Source organism: Patagioenas fasciata, chromosome Z, assembly GCF_037038585.1.
Source record: "Patagioenas fasciata isolate bPatFas1 chromosome Z, bPatFas1.hap1, whole genome shotgun sequence".
In the NCBI taxonomy this organism is placed as follows: Eukaryota; Metazoa; Chordata; class Aves; order Columbiformes; family Columbidae; genus Patagioenas; species Patagioenas fasciata.
The window spans coordinates 36,098,608-36,126,337 of NC_092560.1; the positions used below are offsets into that span (position 1 = coordinate 36,098,608).

The following is a 27,730-nucleotide window of genomic DNA, read 5'->3' on the forward strand; positions in this document are numbered from 1 at the left end:
AGCAACTGTTTTAACCTTTAGGGGGGACATAGTTCCCTGCTGCCATTTTTGTTTCTCCTGTGATCTGAGGTCTCCAAGAGCATCGTGACAGAGCTAGTCACAGCAGGTTGCTAAAGGATGACTGCTCTGCTGAGAGACACATCACAGAGCAAGAGGCGCTCAGAGTGCAGATGGGAGCACAGCGGGAGTCCCAGGTTCACTCAGCTCAACCAAGCCAACCTCTTTAAGCTGATTTGTAGCAGAGAGAGAGGTTTAATAAGTGTTCGGGATCTAGTGGAAAAGCAATGGCACACTGCTTTTTTTTTTTCTTCACAAACGTGATTTTTCAGGACTTCAGACGTTTTAAAGACCAACAGCCAAATGCTGAGTGAGAAATGGGGGTTGCCCTAAGTTTGACATCTGAGATGACCCTCACTGAAGCTGCAGAGTGTACTGCAATTGCAAGACAGCAAAGTAAAGTGTGTAGGTTGCGAGGGGAAGCGAGGGGGGCAGGAAAGCATACAGAGTTTTATTATTTTTGTCTAGATTCATGTGTTTCTGTTTTTATCTTACTTTGGAACAAGAAACCATGTCAGTGTGCTTCTCACTAGTTCTTGTTACCTTCACCTAGAGACACGTGGAGGATCGAGGGCAGCAGCACGTCAGAGAGACTAACATGGTGACTCCTGCCACTACTTGCAGTGTGCTGGGAGTCCTCTGAATCCTCATACGCTGCTTTGCTAGGTGAAGTCACCAGTACCCGCTCAGAGGGAGGTCAGCTGTTAGCCAGTGTGAATGAGGGCAGCAGGCACCTTACAGCACCTGTTCTGTGCAGTGTTTTGAAGACAATAAGGCTTAGCACTCACCAGTCTACCTTATGTGAAAGAGGACAACGTCTGCCCATCACATTTTTTCAAAAACTCTCAGGAGAGAGATTAATGCCAGGGATATACTAGTCTATTTGGTTTATGTGGTGAGGTTTTGGTAGTGGGAGAACTGGAGGGGTGGCTTCTGTAAGAAAATTCCAGAAGCTGCCCCCACGTCAGACAGAGCCAGCTCCCACTGGCTCTGAGATGGTCCCACTACTGGCCAAAGCTGAGCCCACCAGTGATGTTGGTATCACCTCTGTGTCTGCATATTCAATGAGGGTTGGGCAAAAAACAAAATCTGCACAATGGCAGTTGAAGCTGGAGGGAGGAGTGAGAATACGTGAGAGACCCAGCTCCGCAAACACCGACGCCAGTGAAGAAGGTGGTGAGCGTGTGCTTCAGGCACCAGATCAGAGACTCCCCTGCAGCCCATGGTGATGCTGGCTGTCCCTCAGCAGCCCACGGAGGTCCATGGCAGAGCAGAGATCCACCTGCAGCCCAGGGATGACCCCATGCTGGAGCAGGTGCACATGACCTGAAGGATGTTGTGACCCTGTGGAGAGCTCACAATGGAGCAGGTTTGCTATCAAGACCTGTGACTCCATGATGGACCCAGGATGGAGCAGTCCACCCCTGAAGAACTGCAGCCCATGGAAGGATGTATGTTGGAGAAATTCCTGGAGGACTGTCTCCTTTGGGAGGGACCCCACATTGGAGCAGGGGAAGAGTGCGAGTAGGAAGGAGCGGAAGAGACAACCTGTGCTGAACTGGCTGCAAACACTGTTCCCCACCACCCGTACCACTCTGGGGGAGGAGGTAGAGAAATTGGGAGTGAAGTGGAGCCTGGGAAGATGGGATGGGTTGGGGGAAGCTATCTTAATGTTTATTCTTATTTCTCATTATCCTGCTTTGTTTAATTGGCAACAAAGCAGATTCATTTCCCTGAGTTTGTTTTGCCTGTGACAGTCATTGCTGAGTGATGTCCCTTTCCTTATTTCAAACCATGAGCTTTTCATAGTATTTTCTCCCACTGTCTGTTGGGGGTGGAGTGATAGGACAGCTTAGAGGGCACCTGGCACCCAGCCACAGTCAACCCACCATAACTGGCAAACTGACACAAAGTGTAGTGGGAATGGAGCAGGACTAGGAAGCTGTTTTTCAGCATAATGAATCAGACTACATGGCAAGATGAGAGACATGTTGATTAGGAAATCTGAGATGCACAAAGGCTCCTGCAATGGGCTAATCTTTCAGTTCATCAGCAGGCATCACTGTGTCATTCAACTTAGTCACTTCTGCACCAAAACCCAGCCCTTTTCCCCTTCTGAAGGAGGCTGCTACAGAGTTCAAAGCCAGCTATCAGTTTTCCATGAGCTACAATAAGCTCACATCACCTAGCCAACCATCTTCCTTGAGTCCTGGTGCTGACAGTTATCTGCCGGCTGGGGCTTTGCACACTGCCATGTTTTCATCAGCCCAGAAGGACTAGGTGTTTGTTCTAAAGGTTTTCCTTCCTGCAGAGACCAGCCGTGGAACCACTCCAAAGACTTTTCATGTTTTCTTCTATCCAGGCAGGTTTACCTTGACCAAAGAAAGCTAGTGGAGTCTGGAGGTGCAGAAGCTGCTGAATTTTCGTTTTCTTACTCCCAAGAACTGCTGCCAAGGCCTGCTTGTATTTGTGGGCTTTTATGTTGAGCTGTGTGGTTAGCCTCTGAACAGCTGGACAGTCACACTGTGTGTCTGGCTTTTAAGAGAACCACTGATCCTGCTGCACACACCTTTTTGTGCACTTTCATCTTCAGGCAGGCTGGAATTTTGCTATTGCTTCCCATAACCCATAAATGCAAACATCAAACACACTTGCTGATTAACGAACCACAATCAATCAAAATCAATATATACTTTGCATTTAACCACAGGAACAAAACAGCAAGACCTGAAGCATTCAGCTTTCATGAGGTTCTATGTTCACAAAAGAATTCTTCCATTATTCACCCTATCTCTAAAGAAAATAGATGATGAGTTTTTGACGCCTCTATTATTACAGGGGCTCAAGATGGTACTACATCAGAGTGACATGTTGTGTCATTGGGGCTAAGGGGGATCTTAGTGCTGTAAAAAAAACCTCTTTGATGGTCACATGCAGGCACACTCAGTAAGAAAGGTGTATTTGTGAAACCATGCGAGGCTGCACAGTCAGAGACCCCTGCCTCTAGTGAAGAGCAGCTGTACCAGGTCAGTGTGTGAGCAAAATGCCACACGAGGAGTCTCATGGGCAGAGCTCTCAGTTATAGCAGGCATGACTGCAACAGCTCCCCTTCTGCTCTCCTCTCTATTCACCTTGAAGGTGTTGCTTATAGGAACCAGAGGAAAAATAATTATCCCATCTATTTGTGCAAGTTCCTTAGTCTTTCCTCTTGTGGTTTGGTGTTTCTTCCATCAGGCCAATATGTTGGTATCAGGATGATCTCTCAAGCAGCTTGGCAGAAGACAGATCTTGTTCCTATGTCACATCAAATGAACATTTGTGATAGAAGTGACTAAAAGTTTCATCTGAAACTGTATTTGAAATGAAAGGTTCTCTCTCTGCTCACCCAGGTGACCCTACGTGCTCTTGCTGACACAAATTAGCAAAGTAAAAGTAACTAAGTCGCTGTGACCTCTGATGAGACAAATTCTCCTATCCTGGCTTAGCTGCTTATTGTAGTCTTTGATCAAAAAATTTATTTCATTAAAACAAATGAGGCTTTTTGACAAGACTGCTATGACCCTTTTTTTATTTTCTCAGAAGATTTATTTTTTCTTACCTTGTGGTAATTGCTTGAAACAGTAAAGAACTCTATTGTTACCCTGCTGCTTCTGAAGTAGCCTTATCTTTCTGAGTGCAGGACACAGGCAAGGGACAGGGTAGTTAGTTTATGAAAAAAAATATTCACTGATTTATATATATATATATATATTTTTTTTTTTTAAATAGCATCTATTATATCCTGTGTGGTTGTGTGCCTCACTAGAAAACTCTGAAGTGACCTTTCAGTTAAGTATTATTGACTGAAGGTAATGCCTGGCAGGCCATTATTTGATGCAAAGCTACAAAAGCAAAATGTACTGCTGTTACCCTTTAGAGAATGTTTGCCCCTGTCCAAATATCAAAAAACTGCTAGTGTTATTTCAAGAGCATGCTAAGAGATGCTTAGAGGCAATTTGCCCATGTTTGTTATTTCAAGTCTCACTTAAATTCATTAGATTCTGCTGCATATTTCTGATAATCTATGTAAATGTTGCTGTGATGGGAGGATTTAGACTGACCTCAGGTGGGAAACAAGGAACATCAGTTCTCAGAAGCCCTAAACCTTAAGTAGTAAACAGTGGAGGAATAAAAATACAGATGATGTGGTATACTGGAAATTTGGGCAAAAGGTGGAAGAAGCAAAGCAATGAAATCCTGAGCCATGCAAATGTATTCTTAGCTTTGTAAAATCCTTAAAACTCTTCACAGTTTTCTGATTCTGGATCCTCTTGGCCTGATTAGAAAAGGCCATTCTTCTTCGCAGATTCATTTATGGTCAGGGAATTGGACTGTGGGGTTCTTGACTAGGGAATAGTGCAGTGTGCTGTGAAAGTGGCTTTACCATGGTATGATGAGCTATGTAAAGCAAATGCCCATCCAGGGAGGCCAGTTACATCTCATAAAGTGAACATCAAGATTGGTAATACTGAGGGGAAGGGAGGCCTTTATGGGCCCTATGGCATGATTTGTTGGACAGGACTGTGGAAACTTCTTACTTACAGAGAAGCTTAAATTTAGAAGGCATGTCAGTCCTAAGGCGGGTTTTCCTTCATGGGTGTGGATAGCTTTTCCACTGAGGAAAGCTATCCAAATGAGCAGCTGTACATATTTGATCACAATTTTCCAAGCAATGATAGCATTGATTATCGTATTGATAATAACCAGCTCCAGTCACCCTTCCTTTAGCTGACCGGGCTGGCATAACCCTGCTGGATGGGGGCAGGGAGGACAAGGACTTGACTTCGTACAGAGTTAAGCTGAATGCCCTTACATGGAAAATCCGATTTGAGTTTTCTTAACTCAGGGCAATACTATGTGAACTTGGACTTGGGAAGGTGGCAGAGCTGCCCAGGAATGTGATGCAAATGACTGGTTCAGTTTGGGGTGAGGCTGGAGTTGTCGCAGCTGCCCCAGGAGCCAGGCAGCTGTGGAAGCTGCAGGTGTTTGAGGGGGTCTGGCTGTGCCAGATCCTGCTGGCCCAGGCAGAAGCAGAGCTAGGACACTGCACCTGTGGAGGCTTTACCTGCTGGGGGCTGCAACGCCTGCAAGCACTGGCAAAAAAAGTTGCAAGTGCCTTGTGCCAAATGGCTTGGGCACTTTGGGTTGGGACAAAATGTCTGTCTTATTGATGCTGCACTGGCCTATGCATTGCAGCATCGTGGATATCTGAAGCTCTGCAGGAGGTGGGTGGATGTCCTGCACAGCAGCTGAGAAGGGCCTTGTGCCCCAGAAACCATCAGGCACTTGGTCTTAGAGAAGAAATCATTATGTCTCATTATAGCATGTACCTTGGGGACAGTATGGGTCTTAGAGAAGAAATCATTATGTCTCATTATAGCATGTACCTTGGGGACAGTATAGGCTAGTGCATCTATGTAGGTCAGAACAGTTTAATATTGCTCTAAGTGTTTGGGTATGCAAGTGTGTTATAAGAAGCTTAAAACCCTATTTAAAAATGGTTTAGTAAACAGACATCTTGATGTAACTTTTTAGTTCTAGGTTTTACAAAGCTGTTGAATTAACTGCAGTGTTTCCTTCTGCCATATATTTCCAGTGCTGTGGTAGTGATTCAGAGAATGAGTGAAGAAAGTCTTAACCAAGCATGGCATGGCAATGTAATTCCCACCCAAATAATGGGCCGGGTGCATTTTGGCAGTCCCTGAGGAAAACAGTATCTGTGCAATTGTGAGTGGATGTAAGGAAACAGAAATGGGTGGTTATAGTCAATAAAAAGAAATACTGGGACTTAGACCTATAGCAGCAATACCATCCTGATGTCATCCAGCTTCAGCAAATAGGTTTGGAAACAGAATTCTGAATGTTTAAGAGATGTGGATCTGCATGAGCATCCATCGCTCCATCCTATGTATGTTCACATTAAGGAAAATCATTTGCATTTAATACAGGTTTTGAAATTTACCAAAAAGATGTTAATTTCCCAGCTCTGTTCACTATGCAGCCCTGTTCCTCTGGGCTGCTCCAATGCTGCTTGTTACGATGAATTCTGCTTATGCCAGCCGGAAACCAAATCTCTGCTGCAACATACAGAGTAATTGGCTTTGAATCTCTGACCTAAAACTGAAAAATGAGCAAGCCTTTCTGAACTGGGCTCTGGTTTTGTGGCTGTTGCCAATAGCTCCTTTTTTAAAAGAGCACCACGGGGAATTGGCCTGGGTACAGTGCTTGGATACCTGTCAAAGTTTACCCTCCTCCCCCACTTACCCTCTTTTCTTTTCACTCACCCACCGTTAATATCTGCCCTCCTCAGTCCTCCATCCTTCCAAACCCAGAGCTGCTCACTGAAATGTGATTATTGATTCCTTACTTTCACCTTCTGAAATGTTTTTCTGCTCTATGAACATGAATCAAAACGCTCCAGAATGCACACCCATCCATGCATTATCTCTGCTGCTTAAAGCATACACCATACATATGAGATGACTGTTAATGCTCCAGTAGGTGAAATCGTGACAAGTGGAAAAAGAAGCAGAGTGCCAAAATGTACATTAGCACTAACTACCTGGTAAGTATACTCTTCTCCAAGGATTAAGATTCTTTGCCTGTTTTATTGGTACTGTAAAGACCATTTCCTAAGGAAAACTGTTTCACAATAGCCATTGCCTTAGTGTGGTCACATTTCATGAAATCTGAGGACTTAAAATCTGTTCCAGGTAATACGGGTCTTACTCCTAGAGGTGATGTTTTAAGAACTGGCCTTGTGTAACGGCCCACCTCACACTTTTGGTGAGGGATCATGGTGAGTGACACCAGGTGGAAAAGATAAACCTCAGCTCCTGCGTGGTGCATGAGGGCTCCTCACACCATTGCTGTATCAACAGGAATCATTCAACTGAGCTTCCCACCACAAAATGCACAAATGCACAATACAGTTATATTTCCTAGCAGATATTTCAAATCAATTATAACTACAAAAGCTGATGTAATGGTGAGAGATTAAAAAAAACCAAACCACCAAACCAAACAAAAGCCAACAGCCTATTCCTGGCACTGAAGACACAGCACAGGTGAAAGAAAGCACATTCCTGGGAAACAATTGCTCATGACTCTGACATGCAGAGCACTGACACACCACCAGCACCACCTGAATGCTGACATCAACACATGAAGCTTTCTTACTGCTTAGCACTTTGAAGAAAAACAACAGGTATCCAAAGTGGCTGGCTCACTGTTTCACACTGAAACATCTCCTGCCCTCAAAGTAACTGTTGGACTGACAAAGCTTATCATAACTCTTGCATATACCAACACCTTCCTGAACTATTGGAAAATCAGAGTAAGCTAATTTCAGTGTTACCTACCAGATCTCCAGCCCTGCTCTGTGTGTGTCATGGCATACCAGGAGTGTCTTTTACTACAAGCGAAGTCCAAAAGTGAAGCATCCACCTCACTTGAAGGAACTGATAAACCAAACATAACACTCTTATTTTCTGCTAGTAGCCTCTGATAATATCTTGTGTCTAAAAACAGGTAAATTTGGCTGTAGGCAATCCATGCCACAAAGAGTTCCCACAAATGCTTACAAATACTTATATAGCTGTGTTATAACAAACAAATGTGCCTTTTGCATGACAGCTCATTCATAAACGTGGTTATAGCATTCTGCATCATATTTAGCTAAGCAAGCTCAGTATTCAGCAAATTATTGCCAACTCCACCAGCACTCTGTGTTTTCTAGTCTTAATAGGAAAGCTGCTTGAAGTCTGAAGTCATCATTCCTGTTACCTTGTGTGAAAGCAGAAAGTCATGTCTTGCATAGTGGTGACAGATGCATTTAACACACATGGCAGAAATGAATTGTATTGCCTGAGGCTGGGTGACTCTTGGTCATCATGCAGTTGACCATTTGGCAATGTGTTCACCATGCTCTGCACCCCCAAACCAAACAGGTTTGGGCAAAGCTGGTGAACCCAATGCATGAAAACAGAACTCCCAAAAAGCGAAGTAGCTTTTCAGCAGACATATTCACAGCCCCAGCTGTAGCCAAGCATTGTCACCGAGTTGAATGTCAGGTGTTTTTTAATTTGGAAAGCTTGATGCATTTCCACAGTCAGGTTAAGACATCAATGTACCCCATAACAGATGATTCCTGATCCTGTGCTGCTAACTCCCATGCTTACTCTACATAAACATTAAGAAACTGAGCCAAGTTAAAACTAACCGATTTTGCCAAAACCACAACCTGTACTATACATCAGTACCCAACAGAGTGAGCTGAGCAGCCAAATCAGTATCAGTGCTAACAGGGTCTATGAGAGTAAGCAGATGGGATCAGTCCAAATCAGTTTTACTGACAGGCCTTAGAAGTACTTATACTAATCATTAGCTGAGCCAGGACATAATTTTCAATACGCTTTAATATCACAGCCACTGCATATGGATCTACAGTCAGGACCGCATCATTATTATTTGGGATGTTAAATACAATTAAATATTTGTCAATTTATTAATTGAGTAGAGCACATTTTAAAATAATTTGTAGCTGATTTAGTAATGTTAAGTGATGAGGTGCACACTTATGAGCACTTTGCTTCACGCCATGAATACAGTGAAAGAAAATAAGTTTTCTTCTTGGGAAATACTGAAAGAGCATATGCGATTCTTCTCCATCACATAAGCTTAAAATATGGTCACCAAAATGCCATTTTAAAATCTGCCAATATTTCATAAAATAGAACATCAAGGGTAAGGAGGAAGTTTTACTGTATTTTGTCAAATTTTAAGGAAACTAGTCAGAGCTATACATTCACAGTGATGATTCAGTATGGCTTATGCTTAAGAGAGTGTTACTTGCTCAAGTTCATGATAACTTCCAGTTACTTTGGCTTATTGCAACTATGCACAGAGGCTGCTCCTAATCACCTAACAGCAAACACTGAAAGAACCATCTAAAATTTACCTGTTGCTACTTTAATACAGAGATTTTTGCCAGCAGGAAATGGTTAAATTTTTATTAAGTCTCATTCTGGGGAATCTTGCTCACTGCTTGGCAATTCACTCATCCAGTATCTCTTAGCTTCCCAGCGGCACATGTTGCATGTGTCATCAGTCTCTGGCAGGTGTACTTATTCAAAAATAGTGCTGTGTTGATTATAATTTTTACATCTTCTGTTAGTGGAATAGTTTTATAGGGAAGTTGCAGCCTGTGGATGCAACCAGCATGTTTTTATAGACTTAAAAAAAGAAGCATCAAATTCTTATCCCAAATCCTGAGGCTTTAATGTCTTACTGTGAACGTGTTTTATGCCCTGATGTAGCTGTTTGTGCTCATGGAATTGCATCATACCACTAAATATGCAATTTAGTCCAGATTTCATTGTTCTATCATGTTAACAACTGTTTTTAAGGAATAAGAAAATGTTAAGGAGAGGCCTCTTCCATTGGACTTTTTTCACAAATGCAAAAACCTAATAAACTTTCTTTGGTAAACCCTATGCTGCTTCCTAGTAGTTTCAGAAGGGGACATAGTACTTTTTTGTTTTTTTAAGGCATATAAAGAAAATAAAGTAAATTCATTAAGTCTTTTGAGTGGCATGCACAGAGATCTTCATAGAAGATAAAGATCAGGAAATACAATGAAGTGCTGAAGATCTACAGAATCCCTAAAAAGCTCTAAAAATATATTTCCTCTAGAAATGGGTCCTATTCACACACATACACACAAAATAGGAATAGCTTTAAAAATTAGACTTTGAAAATCAATATTGTATTCAATTAACTCTTCCCCTCACCACAGGGGAAACAAACAAACATAACTGAAAAAAAAAAGAGAAAAGCAATACTGAAATCAGAATAACTCTGTTGTGATGAAACATGTACTTGGTAAGAAGGTGTTATTATGTAGAGAGGGTAAGATTTCCTAACAACTTAATTTTCTGGATCTGAAGGGTGGGATGTTTTTGGTATATCAAATCACGTCAGAGTACAGTGCTACCTGGGACGAAGACTATGTTCAGAGACTTGGTTGCTAATGCAGCACCTTCTCACTTAAAAATTTAAAAAGGCATGAAACAGGTGAACTGACTCATACAACTGTTTTAGGCAGCTAAACACACTGAAGACTACGTGTACACAAGTTGGCTGCTTCTTTGAGAGATCAAACCCCTTTATTTTTATAGATGGTTATATTAAAATATCTGCTCTTCAATAAACACCTTTATGGATAGTACTAAGCTTCTACAACCTCAACAATTAAAGAAAAGGACCCTCTAGTTGATTGATACCTCATGGCCTTACCCTTTAGAACCATCCTTTTTCCTCAGATGGCAAATTAGAACTTGCCATGACCTAAAGAACTAATGATCCATCTTTAAAACAATTCAGCATGAAGTCTGAAGTAGTAAATCAGTGCTCAAGGACTTAACTTTGAGAGTGTAAAATATAAAAATTAATTGAGTCAAATACGGAGTAGACAATATGGTGCCTCGAAGATATATTTAATGCAGATACGCATATTACAATGACTAGTTGTATGATTAAGTCTTCTGCTGATCACCACAGTAATTGGAAAGATGATCAAGAAAGTAATGCACATACCAGTTGCAGTCAAAAGGAAAGCAAGCCTGTATATGAAAGTTTCAAATATATTTTTTAATAAACCTTCTCTTGAAGATCCTTGCAGAAGCCCCTGGTATACACACTGAATCAAGGCAACAAAACTATCAATAAAATTATGGGTTAATCCACTTGGCAACAATAGGGTCTAGTGGTATGAAAAAACCCTCAAGCCTGCAATTACTTATCAACACCTCAAATTTGTCTGTAGGCTGCAAGTGTTTTTCTAATGCAAGTTACGAACAAGAAAAAGGATAGGCCACCAAATGAAAGAAAACATTTATTGAATCAAAGTCAATACTTTCCTTTTAATATCTACAAGCCAACACTGAACTGACTTTATTCAAGAATGAACACAATGTACAAATTATGTCTGTTATAAAAATATGTCATTTTTTTTTTTTCCTGGCTATTGAGCTGAAAACATTTTGACAAGTGCAAGATATGTTTGGCAAGCAAATTTAAGCCGCTATTACCAGTGACAAAGCTCAAATAATTTCATAAACAAAGTGTAGTTAAGACTCATTGATAAAGTGGCACTGGACATGTTGATCGCTGGAAAAAAAGAATAATCACTGCACTGCCACATGTTTATGCACCCAGACAATTGAACATCTTTATCTTCTGTCATGACAAATCAGTACCTTTATCAGTGAAGACTATCCCACCTAATTCAAACTATTCAACCAGACAACTGACACCTGCCACTGGAGGAAAACTGAGAGAAGGCAAACTACCTCCATGGCCCTGCATTTTCTATGTTCTTTGCAAACTGTGAGAGCAGAGTTGGTAGGTTTATACATGTTTAAATCAATCTGACAGCTGTTGCAAAGTGAAATCAGGGAAAGGATGGAAAAAGAATAAAGAATCATTTATGACAGCAATCTGTATTTATGAATACATGCGTGTATGTGTACAAAAATGGATTTGACTAGGCTCAGTTATGCTTTATTTGTTTGGATGGGTTTTTTCAACCACATAAAAATTTAACTCAACCAGGACTCAATCATCGACTTCGCTCAAACCACCTACAAGGAGGAAAAAAAGGGACAATCTACAGCAATAATCTGAAAACAGTGCAATATTAAAATACAATTTCACAACATGTGAAAGAAACATGCTTTGGAACCTGAGCAAAAGGCGTTTTACTGACTTAGTAAAAAGTCACCCTGTATGTTGTTTTAGTTGGCATCTGTTCTGCCAGGTTAGTATGTTGCTCTCAGCAACTTCCATGGCCCCTAAACATTTAGTACATAGAAACTGCCAACTACTTAAAAGAGGTCTACTAAACTTTTCAGCTAATATTGCAGGCAGTCTGACATGCTGTTGCTGGAAATGAACATACAGCCCAGAATTAAGAAAAATAGTAAAAAGAAAAAAGAGCAGCCAAACATGATGCTTTTCTTTTTAAATAGACTAAAGTGTTTCCACAATGCTTAGATACGGTACTACACTGATTTACAGTCTTCAGATCAGCTCTTTCAAAATAAATATATTGAACATTTACAACAAATGCCTCATGAATGCAAGCTCTCTCTTTATTATTTCAAGACCAGCTGGATAAAAACTAAAATAAAGACATAACTCTGAAGCAGCTAAGTTACAACTCCTTTTTCAGGAACAGGCATAACTTGGTGCCATAGCAAAGTTTCTCACCAGTCTGCAGTAGGCAAGTTTTTTTTTCTCCTAGCACCAAGCGGGCCACCATACAAAGCAACTTCACAAAGCATGCAGTCATCTACTCTGCTGATTTTGTATGAAATAATCATTTGTGCTTGCAGGTCCCAGACCTTTCAAAGATGGGTATGAACAACAGATGACTGAAGACATTAATGGAAACTCACTCGTTTCTAAATTACTTGAGTGAAGAAAATATTTAAAGACTAAAAAGCAACCAAATGTTGTGCATTAATATTTCTGAGGGATGAGGGAATATAAGGTTGGTGCTTTAATTCGCCTTAAGGCAAACAAAATCTAAAACTGATCCTAAACAGCTCTATGTCCATGATACGGGTAGAGGCCAATGTGTGCATGCCACCAAAAGGCACGGTCGGACCAATCTGATAAATGGCATCATCAGAGCAGAACAGCAAATCTTCACTGGAGTAATCACAAAGGGTGAACAATGAGCCATCACTTCTCTTGTCATAAGCACAGAAAGCAGTCACCAAGGCAAAAGAGGGGACACAGGGAAAAAGATACAGGAACTCACACAAACCTGGAAGACAGAAAACACATTAAACAGAGTTTGAACATTCTGAGTGACTGTTTTACTACTGTAACATTGCTATTAATTAACACCACACATACTATACTTAAATGGATGGAACTGTTGCCAAAATGGTATACTAATCATATAAAAAAATTCTTCTGAAATTTATCACACAACTAACTTTACTTGCAAAGATTTGCCTACATTATCGTCTTAGGTATAAAACATACAAACAGACTGATGCAGTCAGGACAGTCTCCTGTTCATTGGGCAAAAAAATTAACATGTCTACATGATATTGGATTTTTTACTCATAAATGCATTTTAAAATCAGGCATCATAAAGACATAGCTATTTATAGGGAACTAATTACAAAGCAGTACGATTTATTTTCCTACTACTCTAACAGTACCTAAAAAGCAGCATGCAGTACTTACTGGAAAGGTTTCCCAAAGGCTATCCTGCCTTTGTATCTACAAGCTGCATCTGAACATTTGCAGACATGCCACCTCCATAGCCTCCCTTGGACTGCATTTGATTCTGAATTGAGCTGACCTGAAGACAAAAGGGAAAGGGAGGAAGAGAAAATAAGAATGGCACCAAATGCTTCTGATTGCGTTTATTGTTTAGGTTTGGTTCTGAAGTGCTCCTGTGTCATTAATGCTACATTACTTTTGCATGAGGAGATACGCAGTGTAGGTTTGATGAAATTTTCACTTCTGCAGGCAGCTGAACAAGTGAGATGGAAGGACTAGTGCTGAGGCAGAAGTTCTTCCTCTCTGTTGAAGAAAACCAGCTGATTCAGGCTTTTACTGACCCGCTTGATTACTTGAAAAAGAATAGATCAAATTTCTTACTGGTATCCCACTCCACTCCATCTGACAAGCTATAATTTATCTTATTATATGGAAAGTGTTCTTTGCCAAGTACGATAAACCAGAAGTGGCTATCATTATGTTAAAAATATAATAGACAACTTACAAAATATCTGGATAGCTTCTGCACTGAATGGCTAACTTCACATGATTAAAAAAGGATTCTCTAAACCAAAACCAAGGTTTTGGTTTGTGGAAGGTTTATTTATTTATCTATTTATGTAACAGCATACACTGCTTTCCTTAATTGCTACTATTCCTCTCAATGGCAGGGCCGTTACTACTTAAATCATACTTAATCTATCAACATCCCTGGAAATAACTTATTTGAAGGTATTTTTAGCATGGTGCAAATAAATACGTAAAGGACATCATCCCTCCCCACCCCCAAGACACGCACATCCCTCTACGGCTTTCATTGCTTTTATCGACAAAAAGGAAGGGAACCCACAGTTCTTTCCTGCTTGCCTTGCATGAGTCAAAATAATAATCTCGAAGTGCCTGCAGGAAGACAACACCAACCTCAAAGGTTTGGCCTTTTTCTCTCTACACCCCAGAGCATAAATAACAAGTACACAATGAGTACAAAACAACATATTCTTTCAAGGCTACAGCTTCTGAAATGGAACTTGCAGCAAAGCCTATGCCTGCAGGGCACTGTTACAATTAGTACAGGTATGTTCCTTCATAGAGACCTCAAAACATCACTAGAAAGCTGTATTAAAACAGCACTGGAGAAATATTTTCAAGTAGATTGCACGGTATTTGCCCTGTCTAAAAAGACAAAATAAATATATTCTTTTCCACAGTAAAGCAAAACACATGCACACACACACAAAATCAGCAGAACTCCTTCTTACAGAGTTTCTCAAACCCATGTGAAAAGAGAGCTCGATTTAGGATCTTTGTCTTCAATAGCATGGCATATTGCAGTGCTGCACATAATACCTTATTTTTATGTATTTAAGCAGTGCAACGTAAAGCCATTTACTACCTTGGCACCTTGTTCAAATAAGTAATACAGCTGCAGCAAAGCAATGTTATAGTTACATTTTTCTTCAAGGAAAAGTGTTCAGAGCCAATGCTGTAGTAGGGCTGACATCAGAGACTACAAAGTCAGTAAGGAACTGTGGAGAAATGCAACCACATTCATGCAGTGGTGTTTAAGAACTTTTGTATTTCACTGAGCTCTCATAGTTTTCTTCACCAAGGATCTTCTGTTGCTCTTTGGAATAAAAGGAGTTTGAATTTAATCTTCTTTTTTCTCTCAAAAAATAATCAATCTACATGTAAATGTATTCACAACAATTACTTGAGGATGGCATTAATTTCAACTGAATGAACCCTGCCTCTAGTGAAAAAGAACTAGAAAAACATCTCCAGGCCACGTCACCTGTCAGCCTGACAACTTGCCTACATGACTTTAAAATTCTGAAGAACAGCAAATCAACACAAATTGCCAGGCTACAGTGTAAATTTTTACAAGCACTTCTTCTAAAGGTTAGAATAATTTCTCTGGTGCTTGAGTCACACATATAGATGTTTGTATTAGTGGGTAAGAAAATATCAATCTAAAATGCAGAGGCTGTTACACCTGAAGCAAAGAGAATTTAGCAAATTAAACTTGACTGCTTTACCAGTTCAGTAGCTATTTTGTATATGAAAACTTATATAGGAGATATACGATGTTAAGAACACCAAGCAAAATGCAGGTCTAACAATTGTGCGATTATAAGGTGGTATTCTTTGTGAAGCATTGTCCTTTGGAGACAGCCTGAGCTGCCAGAACAAGCACCACGAAATGAAATGATTTTTTTTTCTTTCAAAAAGATGACATTGCCTTCCTTTGATCATACATAACAGCAAGGTTCTTCTCTCCTATGTCTAATTTAGATAGAATAAGTATTTAAAGATTTTGGAAGGGGAAGAGATTCCACCAATTAAAGATCACACAATCTGTTGTGCTACTTATATATCTCATTAATTTCCTCCTTTCTTTTTTTCTCCTTTCCCTCCCTTTCAAAACTAGAATATAGCACAGATGGTCCCTTGAGAAAGAAAACAAGGGAAAACTAAGAAAAGAACAGAATAAATGAAATCGAAGGCTAAACTGAGGAATATGAAGCAGAAGAAGGTGAAATTTCTGCATGGAATACGAAGGTAAAATACGAAAGAAAGTGATAGGAATGAGAAAGAAATAGTGCACAAAGGGCTTCTACTGTTTCAGTGTACCTTTAAAAAAAGGAGCAAGGTGCTCTACAGGAGGCAAACAAAAAGCAAAATATTTCAGTAGTCAAAACTACTGTCCTCAGAAAACAGGCACACATCAGACAGTGGATGAAGACTCAAACTTCTATGGGAAAAGCTAATGAAAATGCAGGAGGTCTTCCTAAAGTATTCAGAAGAGAAAACCGACACGGAGGTTCATGAGAGAGTATTATGTCCACACTATAAAGGAAATTAAGCCCCAGAAAAACACTGTAATCTTGGAGTTTATGCTGTGAAGAATTAACAAGGAGACTGGATACAGTATTACCCCAGTAAGCCACCACAGAAGAAGAAGAAAAATAAGCAGTGTGAAAAAGTAGAGATTTTTGCTTCTGAAGAGGCAGAGGCGGGGAAAGGGTTATTTTTTGCATACAGATCCTTTCTATTTGGGATCAGAAAAATCACCCTGGCCACTGATGCAGCACATTATCCAAATTTAAAAAATAAAAAGTGAGAGAAAAAGACAGTCATTTATGAGCATTCAAAATCAAAAAGTCTATATAGAGGGACAATAATGATTATTATATGCTATCCAGAGATAAACTGGATGTTATGTAAGGCAAAGGTGATGGCAAGCAGGGGTAAAGTCTAAGGTTAAAAAGACAAGCGTCAGGCAATCACCACAAACCTCAAGAGGCAGCTCAGCTGTGAGAATGAGGAAGGTTCTCACAGGAAGGACAACAAACGTTTAAAAAGCAAAAAGCCACACTTTAGACAAACAAAAGAAAACCCCCAGAAATAAAAAGAAAACTCATTTTATTATCACTTTATTGTTTCAGTTTATAATGGCTTTAGATATTCATGTAATATATTGCATTAAATAAGTAATTGGCTTTAACTCAATTTTATCAAGTTGAAGCTGTGCTTGTCCACTTAACTTGCTTACACAGGTTTTAGTAGATGTCACTTCCAATCTATCATGTTGTTTCTGAGAAAACGTATTATATTGTTTGTCATGTCAGATTTTCTAGCTTTGCCCTTCCTCAATATGTACTGAGTTAAAAAAGTTTTTGTCTGATTTCAATGAGCTGTAAACTAGATGAAACTACAAATTACCTCACCTGACTACATTAAAATTATCTCCTTCCTTTACAGCTCTGCTCTGTACTCTGATGCCTCTGACAGAATTATTTCTTCTCCTTTGTCAATAAGTTATTTCTCATCACTTTCATCTCAAAAAAATTTTTTTCCTTTAAAGAGGATTGTTAAGATCATTAAGTATTTTTCATCGTTATCTACATAAAACCCTTTTCTAGATTGCATAGTGTTGACCTTAAACACCGATTGACACAGTGCATAAATACAAAGTTGTACAAAAGAAATCTATCCTCATAAGCCAATTTTCAGTATCTATCTTAGCCTCTGTTTTTTACTTTCAGAGAGACAAAAATATTTATTGCTCCTGTCATCTACAGGAAGCCACAAAACCTTGCCTATGACATCACTGCTTGCCCTGGAAATAATTCACCCTGCAAATATGGCTACAGAAGACAGAAAAACCTCAACAAGGATATCCAAAAATATTTGTGTGCATCATAAACCAAGGCAAGTTAGAGTTTTACATGAACTATATTCAAAGCAGCTTAAAAGAATTTAAGGTGAGAAATCTAGTCAATTATAACATACTTTTTAAAGTTTTCTCTGAAATACTCTAGTATATTTTTAAATATACCTCTATTTTAGTTCATACATGCCATCAGAATGAATTTTTTAAAAGTATTCTACTCATACTCTGTACAATTTATATAGCATCTACTACGTATTGTCAATAAACATAGGAATTTTAAAACCGGTATGCCATAATCCTGAATACAAGTGTTTAGCACTTGGAAATAAGATGTATGTTGGTCTTCAGTTTTACGCAGATTCTTTCTTAGAGTTGACTGTTTGCTTCAGCCATGATATACATACACAGTGTTCCTGTATTCCAAGATGGAAATACTCTTCATCCACTCATGCTTACCGAATTCATTCCACTGAACAGGTCTCCTGATCCTACATGAGCTGTGTGAACAAAGTTTGTTGGCTCCCCAATCATGCTTCGGTCAATTCGCCGTCGTCTTTTCTGAAAAGAAGGTAAAGAAACCTTCTAACTGAGAGTCATCAAAAAGGCAAAAACAATGTGTGTCATAAATGTAAGAGTTAATTGTCCACAGGGTTTTTCATACACCACGATATTTTCATAGAGTCAACAAGCAGACTCCAAATTCCCAGGTTAACCAAGATGTTGGTAATACTGTCCTTTGTTTTTACTTAAAGGATCTACAGCATAGCATTAGACCAACACTGATACCACTGCTAATATCTAGGCCAACAAGATCTTTGTAAATTACTTTACTACATTCCACGGTTGCAATATCTGAAAGGTTTTATAGAGTAACTTCTGCCTATATTTGTATTTAAATCATGATGTGACAGATGATATTTGAGGTTTAGTCATTCAAAAAAATAATTAAGGATCAAAGACCATCAGTACAGTCTATGAAACCTTGAACTTAACAGAATTTCTGATTTGCATGCCATGGGAATTTCTGCCACTATTTGTAATATACTTCACTTCACAATGCCTTGAGTTTGATCAGGGTTAATCACAGACACATCTTTGCTGAAACCTGTACACACAGACAACTTCCAGTCTGCATGGTTGCAGAGTGTGAGCTGAAGGTGTGCAGTCTGAGAGTACGTCAGGATGCCAGAATGGGGACTCTGATTCCTGTGCCTCCCCTTTCTCAGCATCACAGCTTTATTTTTTTGTTAATGTAATAATAAACAAATGAAAAACTGGAGGCAGTAAGGACTTCCTCTAATTAAAGATGCTTTGGTTGTCTGCCTCTGGCTAAGTATTGCCTCTAAAATAATAAAACAAAAAATCTCATTTTTGTTTCTTAAGCCAGAGCCAGGGAGCTTACACAGAGTAAACCATACAGTGTGTAGTCACCAGATCCTGTATTTGAAAGAAGAAACAATAGCCATGAAGCACATTATGAATATCTCAATTTAAGGTGTGTCATACAAAATATAGTGTAATAACTAAGAAACTATCTGAGCTGAATTAAAAACATCCCATCATCTTCAAGTCCACTCAGTCTCATTTTTAAAAGGATCTCCATTTCCAACCTGTAACGAAATCCAAAGACCACTAAGAATCAAGACACAAAGGTATATAGGCTACTCGCTACTGAAACACAGCTACAGATTACATCTTTGTGAATCAGAGCCCACAGCTATGAGTATACATCCTGGGGGCTAGCCAGCAAGTACAAACACATTTAATCCTTTCCAGTACCTTTTCCCTATTACTAAAACCAGATTTCAGTATGTTTCAGTACCTTACTGCATCATATCAATAGCTCGGGTGAAACAACAGAACAAAGTGACGCGATCTATTCCAAACTATTAGTGAACTCTCCCAACAAATTTGACAAAATCAACCAAATAAAAGAATCATAGCTATAAAAACATCTTCCTGTAGTTTCAGGGCTTTCACAGAGAAAACGTTTATGGAAATCAATCAAGCTTTCTAAATTACAGAAAAACATTAGTAGAGTTCATAAAGCCATAAAAAGCCACAACAGAATCTATTACCATGTCCCACCAATGCATTAATAGTAAACAATTTCTTAATTTATGCACGATATCAACTAGTAAAGCATATGTGACTAACTTGGGGGGACAGACCCCATACCAGGCTTATGCTGCCACTGGATGAGAACTGCTCATCTGATGTGTTCAGCATGAGAAGCATCTCCACCAGGTGTGATGATCATTTTAAATGCACATTGCTGTATTTACACAATATAGAATTGTAACATGCTGTGACTCTGACACAGTAAGAAGCTCTAGAGAGCTGTAGCACACCATGCCAATTAGAACATTTAAAATTGTTTCAGGTCTGCCGTAGTTGCCCCTCTCCCCGTTTAAAAAAAAACCAACAAAACCAAAACCAGCCAAAGTCAGATACATTTATATTTCTAAACAATATATCCACGGTCTCTCGGTTTTAGCAGAGTTTTGAAATACAGGGTTTTGATGCAGAGAAAACGTAGAAAATCTCAGAGCTTTTGGAATTTTTTTGTTTTAATCCTTTCACAAAAAACCAAACTCCTTCTTTGGGTGACTCAAGTTATTTTGCTCCTTTAGTGGTTGCTAAGATCACTGGCATTCCAGTAACAGAATTAGAGTGCTGGATCTTGTGAATTACTGTAAATGATTCTCCCTTAATCATCAGCTAGTCAACCAGTAACCACCAGTTAAAGTGAACTGCCATCAAATCCTCTTTCTTATCTCAAGCAAGTTTCTTACCAGAGGCCATCACCAGTCACACCAGGGCATGTGCCCACACACGTGATCTCCTTGAAGCAATGGAACAATATTTAAATGCTCTGCTACATTAAGACCATAAAGTATTTCACTCTGAAAGCAAGTCTTTGTGGGTTTTTTTTGCTGCAGAAGCATTTGGTCTGCATTTACACCAGTGTTTTAGCTTGGCTCATGGGCATGCTTTTGAAGCAACTTTCCCAGTCCCTATTTACAATGTTTCATTTTAAATTTCAGAGCAATCTTGGAGTGTACAAATAGGACTTCTTTTGGGTGAAGCTGAACTGGAAGACTTGCTGATGCACTCTTACTGCTAAAAGACATTGAGGCTAACGGACCAGGCGAGCCGGTCTGAAGCAGGCTGCAAAAAGACATCTAATGCACATCATGGCTCCCCAACACCAACTTTTCTGCTCCAGTGCATGGCTGCTCCTACCAAGATGTGTCATTTCTATAGACAACTTCAGCAAGAACCAGTGACCAGTTAGCATGGGGAACAATATAAGAAATCACCTCTTTTTGAGGAATGTAACACAGGGGACAGGAGTAGGGGAACATGCGAGGAAAGGTTACAAAGCTTTTAGAGAGGACACAATAAACACTGGCTTTGCCAGGGTTTTGTTGTGAAGTTCTTTTTTTCTGAGGCCCTGTACCTGAGAGAATACATGCAATACCACTGTCTTTAAACAATAAGAACTAACACATAGATCGATTCTTCAGTAAATTTAGCATATTTACTTTAAGGATGCTGAGAAGCAACACAGTCACCTCTTACTTAAGAAATGAATTGTACAATGATGCTAATTTCCCTCTGTATCACTTGTGCCATTCCATGCTTGCTCCTAGTGCAAGTCACGTGCCCGAGCTGACAGAGCCCAGTGAAAATTAATTCCCACTAGCCTGCACTCATGGCACAAACTCCACTCAATAACATACCATAAATAATTAGCTTTAGAATCTACACCACTAGCCAATATAGTAATGAGATTTGACTATAAAGGTGATCTAGAAAACAACTGCATGTTTATGACGCTAGTGCAAAGGACTTCAACATTCGTATGTGTGAATGCTTGTATCATCTAAAGATTTGCTTTAAGGATGTTTCTCGCAGAACACATATGTCTCAACTATGTCGGCCTAACTGCAATGAGAACCTATGCGCTGTATCTGTGTTTCTTGTGGATGTTTTCGTAGCAAGGGGAAGTAGAAGAAAGCTCACGTTATTGTTAGCTAACTTGTTTGTTATCTTGGGTCATTATTGAAACATTTGGTATTGATGGACAAAAAAGTTCAAAATCCGAATTGTAGTATTTCCCCCTCTTGCCTTGTCCCAAGTCACTTCCCCCTTTACTAAGGGGGACAGGCGTGGCAAGGAGCACAACAGAAGTGAGGTGAGATGAAGAGACTTGTAAAGGGATCTTGGAAGCAGAACATGAAATGTCACTGTTTAATAGCTTTACTTGGTTTGTTCCCTTGACAAAAATCTGCAGAACCTGTACTGCGAAGTACACACTAGGTAATCTTTACACCATAAAAGAATAAATAATCTTTAAACGGAAGCAGAAGAGATGCAGGTCTGTGTGTTAAATGTTTGAAAGGAACAGAAGCAGCCTGAGAACCCACCTCGGAAGCTTTGAACATGTACTAGATGCAACGAAATTGGATCACATTTCAGTTACCACAGTAATGAAGTAGAGAATTGACATCTCTTCTATTCTTAATCTGCAAGTGATGCTTCGCACCCACACAGGGTAGCATCTCTTTCGAAATAAAAGATCAGAATTCAGAAAGCCACCAACAGTTAAAACAATACAGAAATTATTTTAAGCCTGCAAGTTTCGTGAAACTTTTGATAAACAGTTTTAAAATTCTGTTTAAAAAAATTAAACTATTTATACCATGTATTCAATCTGCCCTTCAGCAAAGCCACAAGCATTTTACTGCAAGAAATTCAAAACTGTAATTTGTTTCTTTAAACAAATAATTGCCACTGATGGGTCCAGAGGCATGTAAAATTCCTTTTATTGCCCTCTATTTTTGGCTTGCAGGGAAGAAGTGGTCTTTTTTGACTACTTCCAAATTTTCTCCAGAGGCTAGACTGTGCTTCTCTAGCTCAAGACACTCCCGAGCAATGGCAGCAGTTCTGAATTAGACAAGTTCTCTGCCTCTATATATACAAATAAAAAATAAAAGTTCTGGAAATTTTTCTCCTTTCTCCTTTCCTTCTGACTATCTGTAGAAGAGGAACTTATATTCAAATTTGTCATAATTCCTCATTATTCTGCAAGGTTACCTCTATTATTTTTCATGAGATACTATTTGGCTTCTCTTATTTCAATATAAAATTTGTAAGCTTGGTACAGACTTGCATGCAGAAAATCTAAAAAGTAACATTTATTGAGGCATAATCCCTGTGCTTTATACTCTCCCTTTCTGAATAAAATGATGAGAAACATCTTTTGTATTTTAACTTCCAAACAGCCTTGATACATAATTAGGGAAAAACAAAACACCACGCTTTGGCATCTCATCTGATGCAGAGTAAAAGCATCCATTTCCCAAGATCAATTTTCCAGTCTTGTATCAGTTTCTTCTCTAATTTTGGATTATTTTTAAAAATAAAAAAGATTATTTAAAAGGAGTGCAGATTGTGTAAATCAAAGTATTAATAACATTCCACAGTAGACTGTGCCATGGCAGCAGCATCTGAGGCTTCAGTGGTCCCCATCCACGTGCCAGGTTTGCCTTCCTGGAGTCAGCAATGCTTACTGGTGGTGTGCAGGCTCAGTAACCTGGCTGTGTGCACAAGCACAGGCACGTCGCGAGAAGAGCCAGAGGCCACCAATGTAATTGCAAAGAGCAAGTTTATTTTGGTTACCTCTCTACTGGGGGATCTCTGTAGCTACACCTGAGCTCCCAGGCAGAGGCGGCGTAAGCAGGGACGCAGGCGCTGGTAAGTTTAGCCCTGCTGGAAGATCGCTGGGCCTGCTGAGCTCGCCTGTATTTCACGGCTTCAGGCAGGTGCAGCCTCCCGCTCTTTCTCACAACAAAGCAGGAATCTCAGACACAGTGATAAGGTGTCCAGAGTTTCTCCCAGGCCTGTGTTATCTAACACAGGGGTTCTACTTGTCAAGCACACAAGGTCAGTAAAACAATTAGTGTGATGTATGTGTTTTCTTTATACCCCAGCTGCGGGTCACTTGAGCGTGTTTAGCTTTCTCCTCCTCGCCAATCTTCCGCAATTCCCATACACTGGCTAAGACAAAAAATAGCTTTTTTTCCATTTATTAAATGATCACTGTCATAAAACAGGCTTATCTCTCTTGGCAAGAAGTTAACTAAAGAACACTTAATTCCTCTCTGAAGCCTGATTCAAGACTTAATAAATCTACTTGCTATCTCTCTACGGGGAAACTCCCTGGTGAACAGAGAAGGGAACGATTCAGCTGGATCCTTGGTTTGCAGAATGAGTTTCTGTGGTCAGAGAAGGACCATTTACATTTATTACCGCTAAAAATTGTGCTCTTGTCAAAGCAGAAAGATAACACTAGTACACTAGAAGATAAACATTAGAAGGTTACACGGCTTTTAAACTTGTCTCCACGACATGAGGGTCAGCTTTCCAAACTGCTTGGTCACTGCTATCTCAGTCACTAAAATGGCATCCAATACAGTAAGAAGCAATTCACTCTCTATGATAGCTCTTTGCAAGTTTGACTTTTAAGTAGCAGCAGGGTAATCTGAGCATCATGAAGTACAATAACTTTCAACTACATCATTTAATCCTTTGCCACACTAGAGCTCCTGTATCTTTCCATACTAAAACAATCCATTTCCAACCTCTCCTACAGAAAAATAAATCTCAGTAGAGACACCAAAACTGCTGCTCTTATGGCAGAAAATGACAAATGCAACAGGAAATACACTTCTGGTTCTCCTCTGTATCAACCTAGAACATTTGTTTCCACGATTAGGAGTTAGTCTGCTTATACATTCAACCCTATACAGATGCACTTTGATGCACTTTCAAGATAGTTATAGTTAAGTAAGTGATTTGCTATATTTTTTTTTTTTTAATAGGAAGTATCAGATTCATATGGAGGCTCACAGCTATTGCGTTTGACCTTCTTTCACAAATAATCCTCAAAAACCAATTTTTTTTGGAGAACTTCTGTTAGCATTCATTCTAGCATTAATGTAAGGCTAACCCAATGCAAAAAGTAAACTCTTAATCTGGTAATTTACTCTCTGGGATCTTTGCCACCAATCAAGATAGTTGTTTCATGACTTTTCCCTGAGGACAAAAGTGATCTATTAAACTTTTCAATGGTACAACTCTCTGTTGAAATAGAGCTGCTTGCTAGCTTTGTATTCAAGAACTCAGCTGAAACTTCAAAAGCAGTGCAGGCCAAAGATAAAACTAACATAGAAATCTAAAGAAAGGACTTAATCAAAGACAAGATAGTAAACCATTTCAAGATGAGGGGTTTGGACGGTTACAGGAGACACTGAAAAAGAGAAAGCACCCTTCATTTTATTTTTCTTCTTTGACCTCTCTTACTTTTTATATCTGCCCTGAGGAGTCCCTATGCTGTGCCACCCAGCTGATCCTCCACAGGCTAACGCACAGGAGGAGCCGAGTACTTGCTCAGAATAGGAGCTATCACATCAACCTGCAAAGGTGGCATTTGGTCCTCCCACATACATGCTGCTCTGCTTCCAGAACAGTCTGGCTGGCTGTCTCTCAAAAGAGACATGTCTGGGTTCCCAATATTGACCATCAAAACTACCAAAGAAGGTCTTAAAGCTTGTCTTTCACCAAACCGTATGTAAAGGGGCTGCAGAGGCAAGGATGTCCCTTGTATTTGATTTTGTGCATTATGTGTTTAAGATGCCTTTCACTACACTTTCCTCCCTAACTAAGAACCTAGAACTTCGTGTAAAGAACAATGAAAAGCATGTACACATACAAGGCTGGAATGCTAATACACTCCCATCTCTAGCAACTGGATTATTATGTAGCAAACTAGTACTGCGAAACTAGTGGCTGGATGTATAGGATCACTACATAGCCAGTATGATACTTTTGAAGAAGAAATGGCTTTGTGCCTCCTAAACATTTCCCTGAATATTGTGGTACCATCCATTTTTTTCTCAACTTTTTAAACCCATGAGCTTACATTGCAAATTCCAACATTTATATAATCTGTAATTATTATATGGAAGCTGATCAAAGAGACATCATGCACAGTAATGTTAAAATTCCAGTTAAGCATGACCATGTGTTTAAAGTTTTAACATTTAATTTATTTTTTGAACCACAGAGTGACACTGACTATATTGAACTGTAGGAGACCACATACTCTCTGACGAGGAAAGGATGAAGAAGTAACCTTTAGGGTGCAAATGCCTTACGTTAAGAGGTCTATCAAACAGAAGAAACACAGAGAAGGACAACCAAGATAATATGCAAGGTAAACTAAAATGCTACCCACTCCCTGCAAAACACTGTATTTCAGGGATAGATTTATTCTAAAGCAGTAACATGTAGTACCTAAGCCCAGTGTAATGACGTTCTGATCAGCGCTGTGATTTTCATCAGCTGTGAAACTCCAAAGCTGATCCCGCTACTAACACGTTTTTCTCAGTCCCTTACATCAGCGGTTTCCAGCAGATTGCTTAAAGAGTTTTGATTGCTTATGATCTTACAAACTATGGCTTCATCAGAACAGAAGCAGAAGGAACACAGCCCAGGTTTTCACGCCAGCGCTTCAGCAACAGAGACAAGCAACAGGCCTCCAGCACACCCAGCTTTCATTGAGTTTTCCAAAAACCCAGGATGCTGCCCAACTCTTCTAGCTAAAGGAGAGTCAGGAAATTGAGACAAAGGATGGAAAAGAGGCAACTTTTAAAATAATGTAAGCCGTTATAGTTAGCATCTAATAAATGGATTTTTAAATGTACATTGGATTTAGCCTTTAGGGAAAATCACTTGGGATTTACTGACTCAAGTGGCAAAAAAAGAATAAGCAAACCTGACTGTTTTCTGAACTCCTAAGCAAAGGAACTAGCAATTCTGTCACTGTTTAAAAAAAAAAAGAAAAAAAAGTACAGGGAAAATAAAATATTTAATATGGAAGAGAAGTTGATTTTATAAAATCTTAAGTACAATTTCACACTGAATTAATATATTTTATAAATGAATACTTCAAACTGGATTGCATGTTGTTATCTCACTCAGTTCCTTTCCTTTTAGCAAATTTAGCACCTTCTTGAGTCTTTTGAAGTGTGCACTTTTTGATCTGTTTGCACAATATTCCCTTATATTGTGATGACGTTAGTCATCATATGACAAAACTGGCAATACTAGCCCTTTTTCTAAATAAACAGGAAAATTTGCCAGATGCGGTCAAATGACTCCAAAAGACAATAGGTCTTTTAAGAAATGTGTTTAGCTCACACATTAATGGGAACTTGTTCTGTTCCAGATGCTTAAACCAACATTAAGTCACAGAGTAAGCCAGATTCCTTGGTATAGCCAGTAAGCACTGTCCCTTTCAAAACACATATTAGCATAACTTTAGGATGACATTTACAACTTGTAACTTGACTGCCACATTATACCACAAACTAACTAGGTGGTCAAACACTGAACCAAGAACCCAATTAATCTGAATATCCATCCCTGGAGACCCCCTGAACACAACTGGAGATGGACCTGAAGAGAAGGTGCCAAATTCATGTATACTGTGATTAAGTTATAAAAGACATACCCATCATTAACCAATTGACATGAGATAAACGCTTTCTGACCATCTGCAAAATGAGGGGATATTTTTCAGGTTTCAGATCCTTCTGCATGACAAGAGGGAGACAGAAGATTAAGTGATACATTGTTTAGAAGCAGAGTGCTTAGTTTATATTTTACTAATAATTAACAGGTGTATTGTAAGTAAGAGACTAAACAATTATAACTAACATAATCAATTATTTCTTACTATAGATGTATTGTATGTCAAGTTTTTAAAAAATTGTAATGCATATGTAATAATTATGTGAATATAAGCAATGCAAGAGCATCCAGTTGCTGAAGCACTTAGGGAAGATGATGCCCAGTGTTGCCCAGCACTGAAAAAATAAAGAATGCCACTTAACAGTATAATTGACTCTGCTGTTAAGTTTATTTCTTTGTTTCAGCCCCGCAAAAGCCACAGTTGGTTCTGTTCTGAGTAGGTGCATTGCACTAGATGATATCCAGAGGTCTCTTGCCACCTAGATTATTTGTCAAGTCTCATCAACTGATGATGAAGAGGAAGAATGCAGAGTGGGCTCGAACTGACTTTGCTGT

General features: G+C 39.3%; 1 protein-coding gene across 8 annotated transcripts in view; it reads right to left on the reverse strand.

The window, feature by feature from the left end:
- Positions 1-10,977: 10,977 nt before the first annotated feature.
- Positions 10,978-27,730, reverse strand: part of CDC42SE2 (CDC42 small effector 2) — a 269,695-nt gene continuing 252,942 nt past the window's right edge. For 6 of the 8 annotated variants that reach the window (XM_071802012.1, XM_065861415.2, XM_071802013.1 and 3 more), the window contains 3 exons: positions 18,029-18,130; positions 13,360-13,477; positions 10,978-12,928 (listed from right to left, as the gene is read on the reverse strand). In XM_071802012.1, the coding sequence (XP_071658113.1) occupies positions 13,379-13,477; positions 18,029-18,130 (201 nt within the window). In that variant the 3' untranslated portion in view covers positions 10,978-12,928; positions 13,360-13,378. Of the gene's footprint in view, positions 12,929-13,359; positions 13,478-18,028; positions 18,131-27,155; positions 27,238-27,730 lie in introns of those variants that run through there. The other 2 variants (XR_011736397.1, XR_011736396.1) reach the window with 1 other exon arrangement.